We start from the raw sequence: 20117 nt of genomic DNA on the forward strand, positions 1-20117 counted from the left end.
ATCAATTCTCATTCTTCTACATGATAACAGCCGGTTGTGTCAGCACCATCTGTTGAAGAGACTGTTTTGCTCTCTCTGCAGAGCATGAGATGCCTATAGCTGCAAGGGCTTGTTGCTATCTCCTTTATTTTAATCTATCAGGCACTTGTCCTGGCTAGTTTTATGTCAACTTGAAACAAACTCGAGCCATCTGAAAGGAGGAAGCCTCGATTGAGAAAATGGCTCTGCTAGGCCATTTTCTTAATTAGTGATTGAATGGGGAGGGCCCAGACTTCTGTGAATGATGCTATTCCTGGGCTGTTTGTTGAACCTGGGTTCTTTAAGAAACCAGGCTGTGTAAGTTTTACAGCTCTGAAGGGAAAGGTATCCTGGCAGTCAGGAGCCAAGGAACACTGTACAACAAAACCCACGTAAGAGATTCATTGGGAAGTGTAACTATGTAGGCTATGTCCCTCTCAGGAAAGCAAAGATCAGCAAGATTTGAGGCCCACAGCCATTGCACAGCTAGCTGTACCAGCAAGCCAAGCTCTCTCTGCCACCCACTGAACCCTATTTATACCTTCCAAACATCACGTGTCCTCCACGTGCCTTGCCTCAGCACAGGTCTTACCTCAGCCTGTGCATCCAATCAGTCCTTGGAAATGGCAAGAAACTGCAGTATATCAACCAGAAAATTTTTGATGTGTTTCTCTCTATGTAGTCCTGAGAAATGCAGCTCAACTACAAGTGTAAGGCAAACCAATATATATGTGTTGTTAGCAAAGAATCCTTCATCATGTGTCCTTTAATGTGCTTGCTTTAGAACATACTTTGACCTGTGTCTGCTTCAGTGAAACATTCTGCCTTAGCCTTTCACACCAGTGTCTACTTTAACACAACGTTCCTTCATGTGTTTCCCCAGCAAAACACCATCCAACCAACTTTCTAAAGAACCTGTAAGTTTCCACTTCAGTGAAAGGCACAGGAGAGTGGCTGCCTCTGCTTAGGTGAGAAGCCCAGGGAACTGAGCAGGAGGCAGGCTTTACATAGGCTTTCTTTATTTCTAGGGTGGGGATTGGTGGGATTTCAAACCAAGCCCAGGGAGTTGGTAGTTTTTTGGGCTCAGGGATTGGTGGGTTTGGTAGGTTTTCAAACCCATAATGGATTCAAACTTTTTCCAGTACAGGCTGAGCAAGCCATTAAGCAGTAGTACTCCATGGCCTCAGCATCTGCTCCTACCTCCCAGGTTTCTGCCCTGGGAGTTCCTGCCTTGGTTTCTTTCAGTGATATACTACAGTGTGGAAGTGTAAGCCAATTTACTGTTTGGTCATGGTGTTTTATCACAACAGAAATCCTAAGTAGAACAGCACTGTAGCATAATTTAAAGTAGGGCACTGTGATGCTTGCAGCATTGATTTTTGTTGAAGAGTGTTTGTCCATGTCTGACATGTGAATGTTAACATTATCCTTTGTATTACAAAACAGAAGTTTTCAATTTTAATGAAATTCTAATAATGGTTTACTTTCATGGATTATGCTTTTGGTGTTGGTATATAATTGATTTTTCAACTATTAAAGCAATTCCTATTATAGAGTCTTATTAGAGTTGGGATCATCTTTCAAGATGTTTTTCCTCTTCAGTTAATCAATATTTTGTTAGTTAGTTTTAAATCTGTATTCATGGTGAGTGTTGACCCATACATTTTTGTTTTTATCATTTTCAGGCATTGTTAATAGGGTTGTGGTGAATTTAAGTAAGGAGTTGAGCAAGTGTTTTTGTTTCCCAATGTTTGGAAACTGCTTTTTTCCCCTAAATGTTTGATGGAGTTTAATAATACAACTATCTGAACTTGGGTTTTTAATACTCATAGTTGATTAACACTAATGGTTTTAAAGTTAGCTTGTCAGCTTTTTCTGTTTCATTTGTCAGCTTCAGTATGGTTTATTTTTTATGGATCATGTCTGCTAGCATTTAAGTTACCAGGTTTATTGTCATGAGACTGTTTATAATATTCTTTAGTAATTTTGCTTCTTATAGAGTCTAAGGCGAGGTTCTTTCTTTCATGTTCATAGTGCATGATTAATTTTTCTTGAGAGTATTAGAGATTTTTTAAATGCAATTAAATATCAAAGCTACTTTTATCTGTGTGAGTTGTCTCTCTTGTGTGTAGACACACACTCATGTGCATGTTGTATGTGCATTGCATGTGAGTGTGTACATATGCAGAGGCCAGAGTGGGAACTGGGTTCCTTCTAGTGGTCTTTTCATTATTGCTTTGAGATGGTCTGTTATGGTCTCTCACAGAACTGGAAGCTTGCCTCGGTGCTAAATTTGCTGGCTAGCTAGTACATGGATGGATCAACCTGTGTTTGCCCTGTAATTCTGAGGTTTCATGCAGGTCAAGGTGTGCCTTGCTTTTTTTTTTTTTTTTTTTTAACCTGAGTGCTAGGGACTCAAACTCAACAACTTGTGCTTGAAGAGCCAGTTTGCTTACTTATGGGGCCATCACATCACGTCAGCTCCTGTCTAAAGTTTGCTCTTTTTTCTTTTTAAACCCTGAACATGTGTTTTTGCCTCTGTGAATCTTTTCTTTGAATTAAGTGTACTCCTTTGTTTTCTACCTTTTCGAGATAGAAGCCTACATATGAATATATATCTTTGCTTCTTTGTCATTCCAGTGTAAACATAGAAGCGTAGATTTTGCTTTTAATAGTGATTAGGTTCATTCCAGAGATTATTTTTTTATTATCATTGATTTATAAATGTTATTTAATGTCTGTTTCAGAAGTTGATATTATTTGTTTTAAAAGTTTGTCTGTTTGAATTGTTTTGATACAGTGAGTTAATATACTTTTGATTTTTCTCCGCTTTGAAAATTTGCTATGGTCAGAATGTAAACTGTTCTAATGAATACTTGAAATGCCTTTAAAAATAATGCAGAATAACATTTATTTCTTCCTGTGTTTTACTAATGTCAGTGAAATTGAGATGGTCAGTACTGTTATTAAGATCTTCCATAATTTGATGATTGTCGTTTAGCTCTGTCAGTGACTAAGGGGGTATTTATTTATCCCCCAAAGTTGTATATATTTCCTGATTTTGAAAGCTGTAACAGTAGGAACATACACATTCAGTATTCAGCATTCAGTATTCAGTAGCTATGTCATTCTGATGCTTGTCATTATGGCCTACTTTTTTGTATAAGATGACGTTTCCTATCTTTGAGTCTTTCTGTTAGTCAGCTTTCCTATGGTTTGAACCCCCTTCTTCTACAGTTGTATTTAATGTGAATCTTTTGTGAGTGTATCTAGTTAGGGTTTGAATTTTTAGTACAACCTAATAATATCTGGACTTTTATTGGACTGTTTAGATTATGACTATGAAAGTTAGAAAGGCAGACTTAGAATTAATTAATTGCACAGTTTACAGATGTGGTATTTTTAATACACTTCCCCCACTATGCTGAGCATTGAAATCAGGTCTTGTACATGTTAGGCACCTACAACTGAGCAACAATATCATCCCAAGTGTGATTTTTATATAAACCTAAGGTAGTAATGAAACTTACTACTAATACAGAGATAATTCACTGTAAGTGTATATGTGGACAGAATTAATATATATATAGGCAACTACAGAAGATAGTAGAAGAGAAAAACACTTATAATAAAAGAGTTAAGACTATTATTAGACAGCTCATACATATATGCTAATTATTCGATAGGGTAGTTGCAAAGGTTGTATAGAAAGACAAGCATTTCTAGAGCTGGGTATGGTAGCACAGATTTGTAGTCTCAACTATTCAGAAGGCTGAGTCTGGTGAATTGCTTTTGCCTAGGAATTTTCCCTGAGTCTGGACAATATAGCAGCAGCCTACTCCCCATCAAAAATGAATAAACACATAACCCGACTATAAGAAGAATCATTAGAAAACTCATAGTAAGAGCAATGATAGACCTACGATATCTGCAGCCTCAAGAACTAGCCCATGAAGAAGAAGTTCAGGACAGACTTGTATACACATATTTTATTCTTTACTAAAGACAGTAGCTTCAGCCAGTGTGGGTGGAAAAAATTCAGTAGATGATTTAGAATACAGGATAGCTATTTGGAAAAGTCTTTTTGTGGAGCAAATTAAAATTCATACCATATGCTAGGATGGAATACAAATAGATGAAAAATAGTGTAATAAATAAGACAAATATAACCCAGATATTTATCAATAAGAAACTGCTTGAATAAATTGTGGTTAAGCACAGACCACAATTTGCTGTGAGACCCATAGCTAAACATTAGGTGGAGCTCAAGGAATTCTGTAGAAGAGGAGGAAGAATTGTAGGAGCCAGAGGGGTCAAGGACACCACAAGAAATTGGCCCACAGAATCAACTAACCAGGGCTCATATAGGCTCACAGAGACTGAACTGACACTCAGGGAGCCTGTGTGGGTCTGACCTAAGCCTATATGTTATAGTGTGTAGCTTGGTCTTCTTGTGGGGCTCAGAACAGTGGGAGCAGGGTGGGCTCTGACTCTTTTGCTTGCTTTTGGGACCATTTTCCTCCTACTAGGTTGTTTCATCTAGCCCCAGTATGAAGGGATGTATCTAGACTTACAGTACTATGATATCCTGTGTTTAGTTGGTATCCCTGGGAGGCCTGCCCTTTCTTGAAGGGAAATGGAGGAGTGGATCTGGGGGAGAAGGGTGATGGGGGAGGGACTGGGATGAGAGAAAGGAGGGGAAACTGTGGTAGGCATGTAATATATGAGAGAAAAATAGAAAAACAAAACCAAAAAATCTTGCAGTATTTACGTAGAGAGATCTCTGGGATGCATTATGAAGTGGATAATATAATAGGTAGGAAATGTTATTGTTATTTGTATTTCCATCAAGTAGCATAGGGAGGGATTAGGAGAGATGGGGCAGTGTAAGCAGGAGTGATAGTGACACTCACACATGGGATTTGTTTAACTTTTGATTTTTCTTTTGCTTATTATTTTTCTTTTGCTTATTTATTCAAGTTGTTGCTCCCCATCGGTCCCCCTCCCCCACAGTTCCTCATCCCATTCCTCCTCCCCCTTGCCTCCAAGAGGGTGCTTCTCCCCATCAGGTCTCTCCTTTCCCTGGGGCCTTAAGTCTTTTGAGGATTAAGCACATCTTCTCCCACTGTGGCCAGACCAGGCAGACCTCTGCTGAGGGAAACTTGGGAATGAAAAATGTAGGCACTCAGACAGGAACCTCAGAGGTAAGTCTCACCAACAGAATTCAAGAGATGGAAGAGAGAATCTCAGGCATTGAAGACAAGATAGAAGAATGGATACCTTGGTCAAAAAAAAAAAAAAGTTAGATATGGAAAAGTCCAGGCATAAAGCATCCAGGAAATCTAGGACTTTATGAAAAGACAAAATTTATGAATAATGGGAATAGAGGAAGGAGAAGAAACCCAGGTCAAAGGCACAGAAATACTTTCAGCAAAATCATAGAAGAAGAATTTCCTAACCTAAATAAGGTGGTATTTGTCAAAGTACAAGAAGCATGCAGAACACCAAATAGACTGGACTAGAAAAACTTCCCATGACAGTTAATAATCAAAACATTAATGATACAAAACAAGGAATGAATATTACAAAAATTTAAAAGGTCACAGTAAATCTGAAATGTGTTCATCTAACAAGTTACCTTTAAAATTTATTAATTACTATCTATAAAGACTTTTGTGGATAAGTGGAACACTTTTCCCTTCTGACCCCTCCCCCCTATGTGTGTGTGTGTGTGTGTGTGTGTATGCATGCACGTGTATGATGTATGTACACATTCAAATGAGCGTCTAGGCATGTGGAGGCCAGGCTTTGATGATATATATCTTCCTTGGTTAGTTTCCACCTCACCACATGAGCTAAGTCTCTCACTGAACTTGGAGCCTATTGATTTAATTACTCCTGTGCCCAGTTTTCACCTCCTCACCTATGAGATTACAGATATTTGTGATGTGTTTGGGTTTCCCAACTCAGGTTCTCATGCTTGTATGGCAAGCCATTTACCTGGTATTCACTAGAGATTGAATCCTGGGTCTTGCATATGCTAGGCTTATTGCTCTGCCATTAATCTACATCAATGGACCTGTTTTTTATCTCTTAATTTTGCCACATGGTTTACTTAAGTTCCTGGGGATGGCTTTTAAAATGCAGTGTATGGGTTATGCTAACTTTGAACTTGTACTACTGAATAGCTGGGACTGTAGGTTGCCTTTTCATTACACCAGTCTCAGAAATTAGTAAGTAAGGCAGATAAACAAACCAAGACTTAGAAATGTTTCTTTTTTGAATGGGAAAACTTTTTATGAAACAATTATTTAGTACTCCATATGAAAATGATTGGTAGAATAAAGCAGTGTTCTTTAAAAAGAGTAAAAGCTGGTGTTTACCAGAAGATTAGAAATTAGTGCAATCAGTCAGCCTTGTTTCTGGTACCATCCACCATTATTTTAAGTTACTCTATTGGAATATATAGTCTACAGTTAACACATATCCAGCCAGTGTTAGAGTTACTCTTTTGCATGATCAGGCCTGGTATTCACCAATAAAACTTCTATTTTACAAATTTGTATTTATGCTACAGAAAAGAACACACACACAGAGGGTATGCTCTTGGAGGCCCTAGAGATTTACCTCAGAAAGTACTTCATTTGATAGGGTGCCTGCTATCTCTTCTTTTAACTCATCCAAATCTAGAAAGCAACTACTTACTAAGAGGGACTGTGGACCTATCTTCCTTGTTGGAAATTCCATTTCATACTTAGGAAGTGTGAGGTCACATCATTCTCAGTCTTGCTCTGCAGCGAGTGCTGGTAGGGGAATATTTGGAGCAACAGGCACTGCTTAGAACACTAGTGTGTATGAAAGTCCTTATTAGGGAATTTAAAAGGCTGCTTTGCTTTGTCAACAGTCTGGATCTGTCCTAGGAGGAGGCTGAAGGATAGCCAGGGTTTAGAGTTATTTTCTGTAAAAAAGAACTCTGTTCCTTACAAGATCAACTCAACTTGTGTGTCTCAAGTTTGGTCCAGTCCAGAGCTCTACTCTAGAAACCCCATTAGTTATTATGTAAGTTCTTGAATATTATCTGAACTGACAGAAACTGAGCTGAGGACAAAGCCATGAGTTCTGGTATTCACCTCTAATTTCAGCCCATAGGAAGCTGAGGCAAGAGAGTTTGAGGACAGCTGACTCTATATTCCGAGACTGTCTTTTGGTGGGGATGGTAGGTGGGTGGGGATCAGGAATTCCCATTTCTATCACCATGCTAATCCAGCATGTCATATTTAAGCAGGTAAAAATGCTTGGGAATCTTGTTTGGGGGCTATGGTAGGCCCAGACTTTTCCCAGGACTGGTGCATTCTAACTAGGATGTCCAATTTTACTGTAGAGTAGCTGCTTCCTCAGAGACACCTTTATTACCCAACCTGTTTCTGAGGAGCAGTTAACCAGTCACCAGGAGGTTGCCAACAGTGTGTATGGCCTCTTGACAGTTAATGTCAGATACTTCAGATTTGGGCTACAAGAAGTCGATATATACAAAAGAGGCTTTATCTGCCAGTCCATTCTTAGAGATAAGAATTTTGATTTCTGCGTTGAAGTTGTAATGAGATATCACTTTACTTAGAAAGGGGTATTACCCAAATGACAGTTTACAAACACTCAGTGGATATAAGGAGATGTCTCTGACACATTTGGTATAAATTTTACTAGTGTAGCCATTACTGAAAACAATGTGGAGTTTCCTCAAAAAAAAAAAAAAAACAAACATAAAACTAGAAATGGAATTGTCATATTGTCCACTAATCCCAGTGGACATTTATGTAAAGGAAATGGCATCAGCATACTACAGAGTTGCCTGCATTACAGTGTTTATTGCAGTATGTTTACAGTAGTCAAGATCTGGAATCAGCTGATGGGTGAATGGTTAAAGAAAATAAGATACACACACACATACAAGTGGGAGATCATTCAGACACAAGAATAGTGAAATGCTGTCATTTGTGGCAACATGGGCGCAACTGGAGGACACTGTGCTTAGTAAAATACTCCAGGCACAGACAAACTGTTCTCAGTTACTTGTGGAAGCTAAAATGGTTTGCATTCATAGAATGGGAAAGAAGAAGGGAAACTAGGAGAGGGAAAGGGAAGATATAGCAGTCACTGAAATGGGAGGATGACAGGAGGGTAGAGAAAGGTTGGCTTAGATAATGAGAACCAAAGACGGTTGGGTAGGGGCAAGTCTGTACTGCATTGGGGTGACTGTAGTTCACCCCAATTTACCATGTATTTCAAAAGCACGAACACAGAAGTGTTGAGTGTCACAGGTCTTAGAAACACCAGTAGCATCAGTGCTATCATTTACTGGTGCTTATGTATGCTGGTTTTTCTTTGTTGTTGTTGCTTATGGGTTCATAATCTGTCACTATTGTAAATCTGCTTACTAGACTTTGAAGAGTGTGTGTGTGTATGTGTGTGTGTGTGTGTGTGTGTGTGTATTAACATCTGAATTAAAGATATGTGTATGTGTGTGTATACATGCGCCAGTTTCTGGAGGGAGGATAATTTATGATGGAATCTATGCATCTGGAATTAGGACATTTGTGATGTTTCTTTGATGTAGCTATCTGGTCATGCTTTTGTTGGGTGGATATTTACATCTAATCTTGTTCTGTTCATTCTGGATTTGTAGAATTATTTAAAATATTGTTTTTCATCAACTGATATTAGTCTTTTTGTTTTTTGTTGTTTTTTTGGTTTATCCCTTCAAATATATATTTTGTCATTTCATGAGATTGAGGAGTTCAACTTTATGAGGATCTCCTAGTAAAAGCCATCAAACTTAATGTGGGATCAAAATGAAGAGTTTTAGCTACTTTCTGTAAAAGGCTAAACTTGGTTTCAAGCTTTTGATCTCAAAAGTATCCAGTAGTGGGACTGACGGTTCAACCAACCTTACACAGCCACTTGCCAGTACAGTAGAGTGGTGTTTATGTAGGAGCCTTCAGAACAGCTGTCAGAGGACACTTGTCAGTCTTAATCCATGTGAGGCAATCATTGACAAAAAGGAAAGAGATTTCTCATCTCTATTTTCAACCCTTGCCTTTTGAGTCTAATAGCTTGGGTGCTTTCTTTAGAGGCAGAGCTTTCTTACCCACGTGTTACTTGAGTGTTGGGTAGAAGAAGGCCGATGCCTATTTTTAAACGAGAGAGAAGAGGAGTAGAGTGACTGTGGGTCTTACCCGGTGAAGAAGATTCTTCTGATCTCTTGGAATGATGAACATGTTACATTTAAGGTGTCTAGAGTCAGAGGTCCAGTCGCATGGCCTCTGTGTGAGTCATTACTTGCTGGTCCTTTGAAATGATCATGTTTGGAAATCAGTAAAAGAATTGATGACAGGAAGGAACCAGTGGGAGAACAAGTACAAGAACTGAAGCAGGCAGGGAATGAGTTTATAAAACAGAGCAGAAGTGGGTGAGCCTCTCCACTGGGATGAAGGAAAGACTGGACAGCTTTTTGCTAGCGTTTATGCCCAGTACAGTATCCTCTGTATGTGCTAGTTTTGTTCAGGAGCTGTGAGCAGTGTGAGGGAGGGAAAGAACAGAGTACTCCTGTGGTGCTCAGCATGCTACTTTTTCTCCCTGGGTTATGACCATGCTGTCATTTGGCTAATGAAAGCAATACTTACTGGTTTTTGATTTGGGTCACAGTCTAATTAGCAAGAGAAACTGGCACTTTATGGCACTGGTCTCCACTTTGTAATTTGGAGCACTTTTCCAGTTACCTTAGATTTATCTATTAGAGCTTATCATTATTATTATTATTATTATTATTATTATTCCATTCACTTACAGTTTAGATGATAATCCCCCTTCTCTGTTACCCCTCACCAACCCCTGCATCCCTCTCCCCCTCCTCCCCTCCCCTTTGCCTCTATGAGGGTACTCCTATATCCATTCACCCACTCCTGCCTCACTTCTCTAGCATCTCCCCACTCTGGTGCATCAAACCTCCCTCCCCTCCCATTGATGTCAGATAAGGCCATCCTCTGCTACATATGTATCTGGAGTCCTGGCTTCTCCATGTATACTCTTTAGTTGGTGGTTTAGTCCCTGGGAGCTCTGGGTGGTCCAGTTAATTGGTATTGTTATTCTTATGGGGTTGTAATCCCCTTCACCTCCTTCAGTCCTTCCTCTATCTCTTCCATTGGGGTCCCCAGGCTCAGTCTGATGGTTGCCTGAGTATCTGCATCTGTATTGGTCCAGTGCTGGTAGAACCTCTCAGGGAACAGCCATATCAGGCTCCTATCAGCAAATGTTTCTTGGCATCAGCAATAGTGTGGGGGCTTGGTGTCTGCAGACAGGATGGATCTCTAGGTGGGGTGGTCTCTGGATGGCCTATCCTTCTGTCTCTGTTCCATTTTTTTTCTTTCCTTTAGACGGGAATATTTCTGGGTTAAAAATTTTGATATGCATGGGTGGCCTCATCCCTCTATTGGGGGTGTATGTGCCTGTCTTCTGGAGGTGGTCTCTATGGGTTTTATCTCCCCTTTGTTGGATATTTTGATGAAAGCCATCACCATTGGCTCCTGGAGTCTCTTGCTTCCCTGGAGTCTGAGACATTCTAGGGCTTTCTTACAAAATAATTTTTTTCTCTTTGTAAACCTGACTTTTTGTGTCTCTGTGTATAAAGTCCATTATATGGAATTTTAAAATTTACTTTCAAACATGAGAAGAAAATACATAATGAACAGTTAGAAGAAGCAGGGAAATGCTATACTAAAATGTGCTTTGTAGAGAAATGGCGTTTGTGAGAAGGGTGCCATGGCAGTTCCTTGGGGGAAACTGGAATAGCAATAACATTTGGGGTTTTGTTTTGTTTTTGGATTTGGAAGGAGGGTCTTGGAAAAGGTTTTCAGTAGACACGCAGAACCAGAGAAATGGGAGACTACAAGCTGGAAAGGAATTTTAATGGGGCAATAACAACAAAAGAAAAGATGGGGAGGGGCTGGGATCAAGATTTCAAAGGTACTGTCATCCTTGAGGAGTGATAGGGACACTTTTCTGGGGTTCAAAAGGAGAAGGAGAAAGTTTCTTGGAATCATGGGAACATTTAAATGCGATGCAAAGGACTCTGGTCTAGATTGTGGGCATCAGAGTAAGTAGGGCAGTGGTAGCACGTGGCAGTTCAGAACATTGAGGACAAAGGCTGGCTGAACTGGTACTTACAGGTTCATCTGAGGCTGAGCTACTGAAAAGGGAAGCAATAATAAGATATAGTTATTTCACAGAAGGGGTCGACAAAGATTGAAGTACTGTAAGATTATGATCCCTCACTAGGATAAATGAGTCAGATAGGTAGGGACAGACAGATGTGCTCATAGCCCTACTGCCTGGAGGATTTAGACTGCAGTGCAGTGCTGGGGAGTTTGGAGCAGACAGCCCAGTGTCAGTTGAGTTAATCACAGGCACTGACACAGAGACCTCCCTAGGCAAATCAGAGTGCTTGATTCATGACTGACAGTATTTGAGATTTAACATGAGAAGATCTAGTTCTTTTTTGATACACACTTGCTTATATGTGTATTGATTAAAACTGTGTACAATAAAATCCACACATAGATCACTGATGATTTTTTGTACTATTTTAAGGCAAAGTCACCCTTATACTTAGAGATAGTATTGGCTGGATTACTTCTTACTTATTCCTAATGCAAGCTCTCCTCTGGACATACATTTTCTGTGGCTTTTACAAGCTAAGTTTAAGAGTGCACAGACCCTGAACAGGTAATTATTTCCCTTGAAGTATTTTGTGTTCTACCAGGCTCAATGGACAGACTCACCTCTGGCATGGATATCTGATAGGAACATTTCTGTCAGTTTGATACTTTTTCCTCCTATCAATTATGCTTTTTTGTTTTGTAGACAGACAAACCATGAAAATAAATTAGTTTTGAAAACAATTATAAGAAATACATACACCATGGGGAACAATAAAGAGTAAGATGCAGTTGAAATTCGGCAGCTCTGTGAGTTAAGAATCTTCTCTCTACAACACATTCATGTCAGTTACTGCTTAACTTAACGCTGGGTTTTCCTTTTTGCTTTCAGGAAAACCTTTAACTTACGCCCTGGGTGTTACCTGTCCACAGCTTCCTGGTGGCTCACCGCTTCTGCCTGCTCCAGCCTTGCTCCGGCAGCTTCCAGGCTTCTGGGCTTCAGAGCTTGTTGTGAAAGCTTGCTGCTTTGGCGTGCTACCCCTGCTTCAGGTGTCAAAAGCTTTTAATTAGCTTGCTTCCTCTCATTACCTGGTTCCTTATATGTCCAGATAGCTTAGTACTAGGCCCTGAAAGGGAAGAATACCTGTAGGCATTTACTTTTTCCTAAGGTCTCTGGCTCAGACTCTCCTGAGACTCCTGGGAGAGGAAACTCAATTTTGTGCATGCTTTGTCTTTGATGGTGCTGGTCTGTAGTCCAAAGGACCTACAGGTGTGGCCATGCCATATTTTATAATCTGTGTCTGTTTAATTTGTTGATGCCCAGGATGTACTAATTTTAAATATTTTGGCTATTGCTGCTCTGTGTATAAATTATGCTGTTTATCAAGAGCACATTTCTGGCTGTTTAATAGTTTATAGAGATTTTAGATTTTAGTTTCTTTCTTTCTTTCTTTCTTTCTTTCTTTCTTTCTTTCTTTCTTTCTTTCTTTCTTTCTTTGTTTGTTTTATGCTGGGAATTGAACCTAGGGTCTCATGTATGTTAGGCCAGGCCTTCTATAGAACCACTCCCCTGACCCTAAAATTTCTTTAGTAATAATATTGATTGATCATTCACAGATTAGTTTTTCAGTTTGTTGTTTGTTTGAGCCAATGCTTTCTCTGTAGTGCATGCTGGAATGCTGGCATGGAATGCGTTATATAGCCCAGGCTACTCTCTAATTTGTTTATTTGTTTCTGAGACATGATCTTGGTGTATAGCTCTGGCTGTATTGGAACTCCCTATGTAAAGACCAGGCTAGTTTTGAACTGGAAGCTGTCTGCTTGCCCCTGGCTCCCAAGTGCTGGCTCCACCACAACAGCCTGGCTTACTGTTTTGTTTTCTAAGTGGGGTGGTAGAGCACCCTTCAGACTGGTGTATGGATTATATTAGTAGCAAATACAGTGGTCAGCATATGTAGTGTGTATGCAATATAAGCCTTTTCAGAAGTAAGGGCTTTTAGTATTATTAGTAAAAATATTGGTAGGTGCTACATAAGAGAGATTAAAAAGGAAAGAAAGATATAAAACAGTAAGTGGTCAGTAGCTACACAGTAAAATTCTGTTTTCAAAGGTGAAACTTTGAAAGCCTGGTAGATGAGCAGTGTGAGGCAAACTACAGGCTCTTGAGGTCACACAAAAGATGGACTGTCGCCAGCCTCATTTCTAGGTTTCAACATCCACACTATAGTATTATATTTACAGACGAGAATATTGATCACTTATAATCTTCCATATGTATTTACCCACATTAGTTACAAAGCATTCATCTTTCCAAAATGTATTTACTGAGTACTTGTTGACTCCTAGGCACTGACCATATATTAATGAACACAAAGATAGAAATTCCTAATTCTCAAAGAGCTTGTGGGGAAAACAGTAAGCATTGTGCATGGCTATACTATGTGGTGTGTATATATATTGTGCTAAATAATTATAAGAAATAAGGGGTAAAGGAAGCAAAGGAATATAATGGAAAGTCTCACAGGATGTAGTGACATTTCAGTGAGGGAGTGAGACATCAGTGGCCCTGTGGAGATGAAGTGTTCTAGGGCGGGGGAGGGGGGTACCAGCAAAGGTCCTAAGATGGAATTGTGCAAGGTGTGCATTATGGCTCTAGCTGAAGTGAGCTAAAGGTGAGGAGTAGTGGCCAAGGAGACTGGCAGGCCATACTGTCGTTCATAATAAGAACTTTGACCTCTTTGTAACTTTAGGAAATCGCTAGAAGTTTGAATCAAAAGAATGATGTCACTTGAACTACATCTTAACATTGTGTTTGTACTGTTGAGGATAGAGTGTGGTGAGTGAGCACAGATAGAAAGGTCAGGTAAGGCACGATGCCAAGGCTCATTGAGCCAGAAGAGGTGGTTGGTGAATTCTGGCTATATCAGAGGTAGGCTAGATTTCTGAATTGCATACAAGAATGCAGAACTGCTTGGATATTGAAATCCATGAAATATAGTGTGGCCATTTTTACTCTAGAAGCTCTAGCCACACAGCGGTGCTCAGCCGATTAGTCTAGATTTGTCACCTGCTGATCATTTCTGTACTGTGCAGGTTTTCTAACACTGAAGACTGTTTACTAGAATTAAAAGCATCTCTTATGTTATAGAAATGTATCTTTTTTCTTTATAATTTTAAGTCCATATTAAATTTGTCTTGATTGTATGTGTGTAGTGTGTGTATGTGTGTGTGTTGGGCATGGAACCCAGAGCTTTGTGTTTGCTATGCAAGTGTTCTAGTACTGAGCTACACACCTTACTCTAAGGAAGTACATTGTAAAATGCCATCATCTTATGTGACAATTGACTTTTCTACTTTGAAATACAGGGTCTAAAGTGGGAGTTCTGAGACAAGTTTATTTTTGCTGTTTTTCTACTGCCGTGAACACAGAAATTATTTGTAGTTTTAAGAGAGAGGGATAGACCAGTGATCACTTTGGAAGCTTCATAATCTTTTTTCCTCATGGCATCAATTTGATAAACTGGAATGTTTCTTGAGGTATTATTTCCCTAAACCACAAATCATTCCAGAAAAGCTTTTGGGCAGCTCATGAGACTGTTTTAAGGTATTGTTGAGGATGTTTTCTACTGTACAGTGGCCTGGTCTTCCTTACTATACCATGTGCATATGTGAATTGAGTTTCTTGTTGTCCTTACCATACACCACCACACATATAGCTAGTGTTCATGGTGTGACCAAGATGAGGGGTATGTGGTAGAAAGGCAAATAAAAATTTTACCTCTGAAGAATGTTAGAAGTATTTCATCTTGTATTATTTTCATGTTTATCCTTTTAATATATGGCACAGTCATTTAAAATTTATGTTCATATATATATATATAAATTATGATCTAAAATGTTTTATAAACTTATCTTTCACATATTATGAGCATGAGCTTTTCTCTATCAAATAGTATTCTTAATATTTCTTCAGTCACATGAATAATTCTTTGTTGGTTTATTGTATTTTGTCCATTTCCTCTTTAAGAATATTTAAGTTAGTTCAGTATTTTATTCCTGAAAACCATACCGTGTTGAACTTTATGACTTAACATTTAATTTGTATGTAGATATTTTCTTTCTTTTTCTTTTTTTAAAGATTTATTTATTTATTATATGTAAGTACACTGAAGCTGTCTTCAGACACTCCAGAAGAGGGAGTCAGATCTTGTTACAGATGGTTATGAGCCACCATGTGGTTTCTGGGATTTGAACTCAGGACCTTCAGAAGAGCAGTTGGGTGCTCTTACCCACTGAGCCATCTCACCAGCCCTGTAGATATTTTCAATTGAAGGAATTTCTGGAAATTGAAGTGCTGATTCTCTTAGTACTGAAGGATTGTGAAGATGCATTGACTGCTGCATAAGAACAGTCGATGAATGAGTAGCACTTAGGAGATGGGGAGAGCGAGTGCTTCATATAGACTCGTGGTGACAGCTCACACCTACTGAACACTGATCTGGACAGCACACCCTGTAGTAAGCATTTTATATGCATATTAATTATTTTGATCTTTGCTACATCTGTATAAGGTTAGTACATTTATTAAACTCACTATTGATGAGAAAACTGAAACATTGAAAGACAACTGCTTTAAAGAAAAAAACCTAGAATCATAAAGTTAAATGATAAAACTAAGATTTAAAACCAGTAGCCCGGTTTCTTTTGCCACCATCTTCCGGACACCACCAGTAAGTGTTGGAGTGTTCAGTGGGCGCTGGCCACTCTCATTGTCACTTCCTGTGAGCTGTCTGACCACAGCTAAGCTTGTTCTGAGTCTAGTATTCTGGGACTCTTGGAAGGTAATTTAGTGCAAATATTTTCAAATCACCCTATCAAGGCTTGAAGCAGCACTCCATAGCAAGTCTGTTCATGATTCTGAAGTAAAGCATGGGTTTTTTTTTTTGTTGTTTGTTTGTTTGTTTTAAGAGAGGATTAAGAGAAAATATGAATACTATCCTGGTTTTATCACATACTGCTAAGTGAGTTATGAAGTTTTTGGCTTTTGAGATTGCAGTGGATGGATTATAGACCTGGGTCAAACTCTTAGCATACTGCTTGACATTTGAACACTCACTGTGTTGTTGGGCATGTTGAGGTTAGAGGACAACTTGGGAGAGAGATAGTTCTTACCCCTGACACAGGGTCTCAGGTCTTTGCTGCTGTACTGTGTACTTAAGACTACGCGGCCTAGAATTTTCTGAATGATTCTCCTGTCCCTACCTCCCATGTTGCTGTAGAAATGTGAGGTGACTGCCGTGTACTACCACATCAGGCTTTTTACAGGGGTTCAAGGACTGAATTCAATTTGTTAGACTTGCTTGTGCAGCTAGATATTTTACTGAGCCTTCTGCCTGCCATATCTTCTACCACCTTAATTGCTTATGTGACTGTTTATGACAGCTACTGAGAGATGTTATGCACTGATTTTAATTATGTTATCATATTACTTTAATAACAATATGATCTAGATACAAATGAAGTGCTCTAAACAAGCACTTTTGCTATTAAAGCATATTAAGAAGTTAGAACTTGGATTTAAATCTATTTTTTTATCTTTGGAAATACTCCTTTGAACTGTTCAAAAGATCTGTACATTCTTGCCTGCACAGTAGGATATTGTGATGTTAGCTTCCCATTACTATAAAAAAATTGCCGCAGACTACCTCCTTTGTGGGGTCTCCTATCTGCGTTGAACAGGTCTTGGTTGCAGATGAGCAAGGATTCAGCAAGTGACAAACAGTCAGAGAGAGAGAGAGAGAGAGAGAGAGAGAGAGAGAGAGAGAGAGAAAACTGAGTGTATTGTTTAAAATGAGCATCACACTTTTAATACAGAACAAACAAGAAAAGCTGGGCAGGATATATCCTTAGTTACAGTGATACAAGACAAAGGATTGTATACATCAAAAGACCAGGGGGTGGGACCAGGCAGCTTGAGGAGGAAGCCAGGTGCAAAGCTAGTCAATAGTTAAACCCCACTGTCAGGGGTCCCCAGTAAATCCTCGATTATGCTGTACATCATACTAACATGCGGATAGGGTTTGAGTATATGGGTTATTGGAAATGCCAGGGCTCCAGGAGCCTGAGTTTCTTTTGAAACTTTTTTCCTCAGGACTGCACCCAGGTTTTCAGACCTGTTGTGAGTCACTACTGGAGTGAGTGTGGCAGAAAATACTTCAAATAATTCACTTATAAAAAATTTATTTTGACCTATGTGTAGAGAAATTTTAATCCAGCAACATGAATGCCCTAGTAAGGCATCACATCCAAAGATAGGACCCAGTTCTCTGGAATGCAGACACACCATGGATTATAGTGTGATCTGGGTGGAATTCATACACAGCTTTTGATCCCAAAGTTAGTTTGTAGAAGGAAGCAGCCATAGTTGAAAGTGAAGCCTAACTGAAGGGCAGACAAAGTGACAAACCAGAGAAAGATTTGGTTCATGCAGCCAGAGGCAAAGCAATCAGTGAGTGAGAAGCTGAGAGAAGCCAGATTGAATCACTCATCTTGGAGAGTAGTTTGAGCCCGAACAACTAAGCTCAAACAGTCAGCCAGAGTTCAGAAAGAACTAGAAAGAGTGATCTTGTTCAGCAGTAAGCCTTGGAGACAGCAATTAACTCTGGGTGGATAAAAGATATATTTATTCTTATGGTTTTGGAGAGTTCAGTGCGTAATCAATTAGCTCTCTGCTTATGGGCCTATGGTGAGGCAGCATCTTGTTCTGGGAGTGTGTGGCAAAATAAAACTGTCCACCTCTTGAGTGGAGCCTCAAGAAAGAGAGGGAGGAAATAATTAAGTCAGTTTCTAGTCCATAACCCCAACAACTTAAAGGTACCCAACTATTATTAAGCTATATATAATAAAGGGCTATATTGGGTTCTAAATCTTTACCACCATATGGACATTTAAGGGACACCCAGTATCTAAACTATGGCAAATAGTATGTGCTTTCTCCAGTGGTGCCTCTCAGTTACTGGAAATGCTGTCCATGAATATTTGCTTTCCTTTCTGTAGTTTACTTTCAGCCCTATAACAAACCTAACAAGCTGGAAGGGCCCTAGGAGACTGTCTAGTTAAACGGAAACCGTGTTGGAAACAGAAGTGTAATTAGTTTGTTAACAGTGAAAATAGTCTTATTTTTACTTGGCAGTTTCTTTATCTGTAGATGGATATATAAAATAAGGATTTGCTACCTTTTTATTGTTGGAAAGGACATGTACAGTCCACAGTTTATAAAACTGTTAGTTGTTTTTGGGAATTGGAGGAGGGAGGATATGAATGAATTGGAATATATGTGTAGTTGCCAAAAATGTGGACTAAAGAGCTTTCTCGTCTTCAGTTCATTTTGCATTGCTTGATCCCCCAGAACCTCTCTCCTCTGGTAGCTGCATTCTCTGTGACCCCTGCGGTATCTGGCATCACTATCTCATAAGACCAACTGAATGCATATTGTGTATCTTGGTTAGTTTCTCAGTAATAGATGCTGAGTTTAAATTCCTGTGTAGAAAACTTGTAAAGGAAGATATATAATAAACAGCAGACACTGTTGACAAATAAAATCATTTGCTTGGCATAGTTCACTAATGTAACTTTTAAATTTGACATTATTTAATTTAGGATCTTAGAATTGAGCAGCATTAAAATAATTGATAATTGGTATTTATTTTTTCTTACAGAAAGAAAAATGGAAATTGGATTAAGTAAGCTTTTTTGCCATATTTTAAAAGTTGTATTTCCATTATCTTTTCTAGGTTGCTGTAGTTAAACTAAAAAATGCAGATAAAGTATTTGCCATGAAAATTCTGAACAAGTGGGAAATGCTGAAAAGAGCTGAGGTAAGTCTTTTCTGTTTTGCAACAATTGGTGGCACTTAGGTTGTTTTTCATTTAGACTAATGTAAAAAATGTAGTAAAAATCTTTGTACATGAATTTTTGAGTACTTTTGTGAGCTTATGTATAGTCTGAATATGTAGCAAGGTGGACTCAAATTCTTAGTGCATTTAAGATTTTCACCAATTTTAACTTTGCGTGTTTGTGAAAAAGAAATTTCAAAATGAAAGAAGAAAGAGTATCAGCCCAAGCCACGTCGCCACAGAGTGCAGTCATTGTGAGGGCTGTGAGGTACGCTTGATCTGAAGAAAACAGAAAGGTGTCCTCTGTCCTCCACAAGTGTGCCCTGTGGCACCTTAGCGTACATGTGCATGCACACATGTGTGTACACTTCCACGCACAGGCAATCAACATGTGAAAAGATATAAAGGTAGAGGAAGTATGAAATGCTCTTAATCACAGATCTTGCTGTGGCTGCCCTGAGATCTCCAGTCTGTAAAGGGAGGTTGAAATGATCTTAGTGGTTGTTTATGGGATGGATCCCCGGGTGGGGCAGTCTCTGGATGGTCCTTTCTTCTGTCTCAGCTCCAAACTTTGTTTCTGTAACTCCTTCCATGGGTATTTTGTTTCCCATTCTAAGAAGGAACTAAGTATCCACACTTTGGTCTTCCATCTTAAGTTTCATGTGTTCTGCAAATTGTATCTTGGGTATTCTAAGTTTCTGTGCTAATATCCACTTACCAGAGAGTGCATAACATGTGTGTTCTTTTGTGATTGGGTTACCTCACTCAGTATGATATCCTCCAGACCCATCCATACAAACTCAGACACTATTGCATATGCCAACAAGATTTTACTGACAGGACCCTGTTATAGCTATCTCTTGTGAGGCTATGCCAGTGCCTGACAAATACAAGAGTGGATGCTCACAGTCATCTATTGGACGGAGCACAGGGCTCCCAATGAAGGAGTTAGAGAAAGTACCCAAGGAGCTGAAGAGGTCTGCAACCCTATAGG

At 39.2% G+C, this 20117-nt stretch overlaps 1 protein-coding gene across 14 annotated transcripts in view; it reads left to right on the forward strand.

Annotated features, from left to right (window-relative positions):
• Cdc42bpa (CDC42 binding protein kinase alpha) overlaps positions 1-20117 on the forward strand; it is a 201522-nt gene that overhangs the window by 46016 nt on the left and 135389 nt on the right. For 13 of the 14 annotated variants that reach the window (XM_029538840.1, XM_029538845.1, XM_029538841.1 and 10 more), the window contains exon 4: positions 19022-19105. In XM_029538840.1, coding sequence (XP_029394700.1) covers positions 19022-19105 — 84 coding nt within the window. Of the gene's footprint in view, positions 1-12120; positions 12279-19021; positions 19106-20117 lie in introns of all 14 variants that reach the window. The other variant, XM_029538851.1, reaches the window with a different exon arrangement.

The sequence above is a fragment of the Mus pahari genome, chromosome 5 (genome assembly GCF_900095145.1).
Source record: "Mus pahari chromosome 5, PAHARI_EIJ_v1.1, whole genome shotgun sequence".
Taxonomy (NCBI): Eukaryota; Metazoa; Chordata; class Mammalia; order Rodentia; family Muridae; genus Mus; species Mus pahari.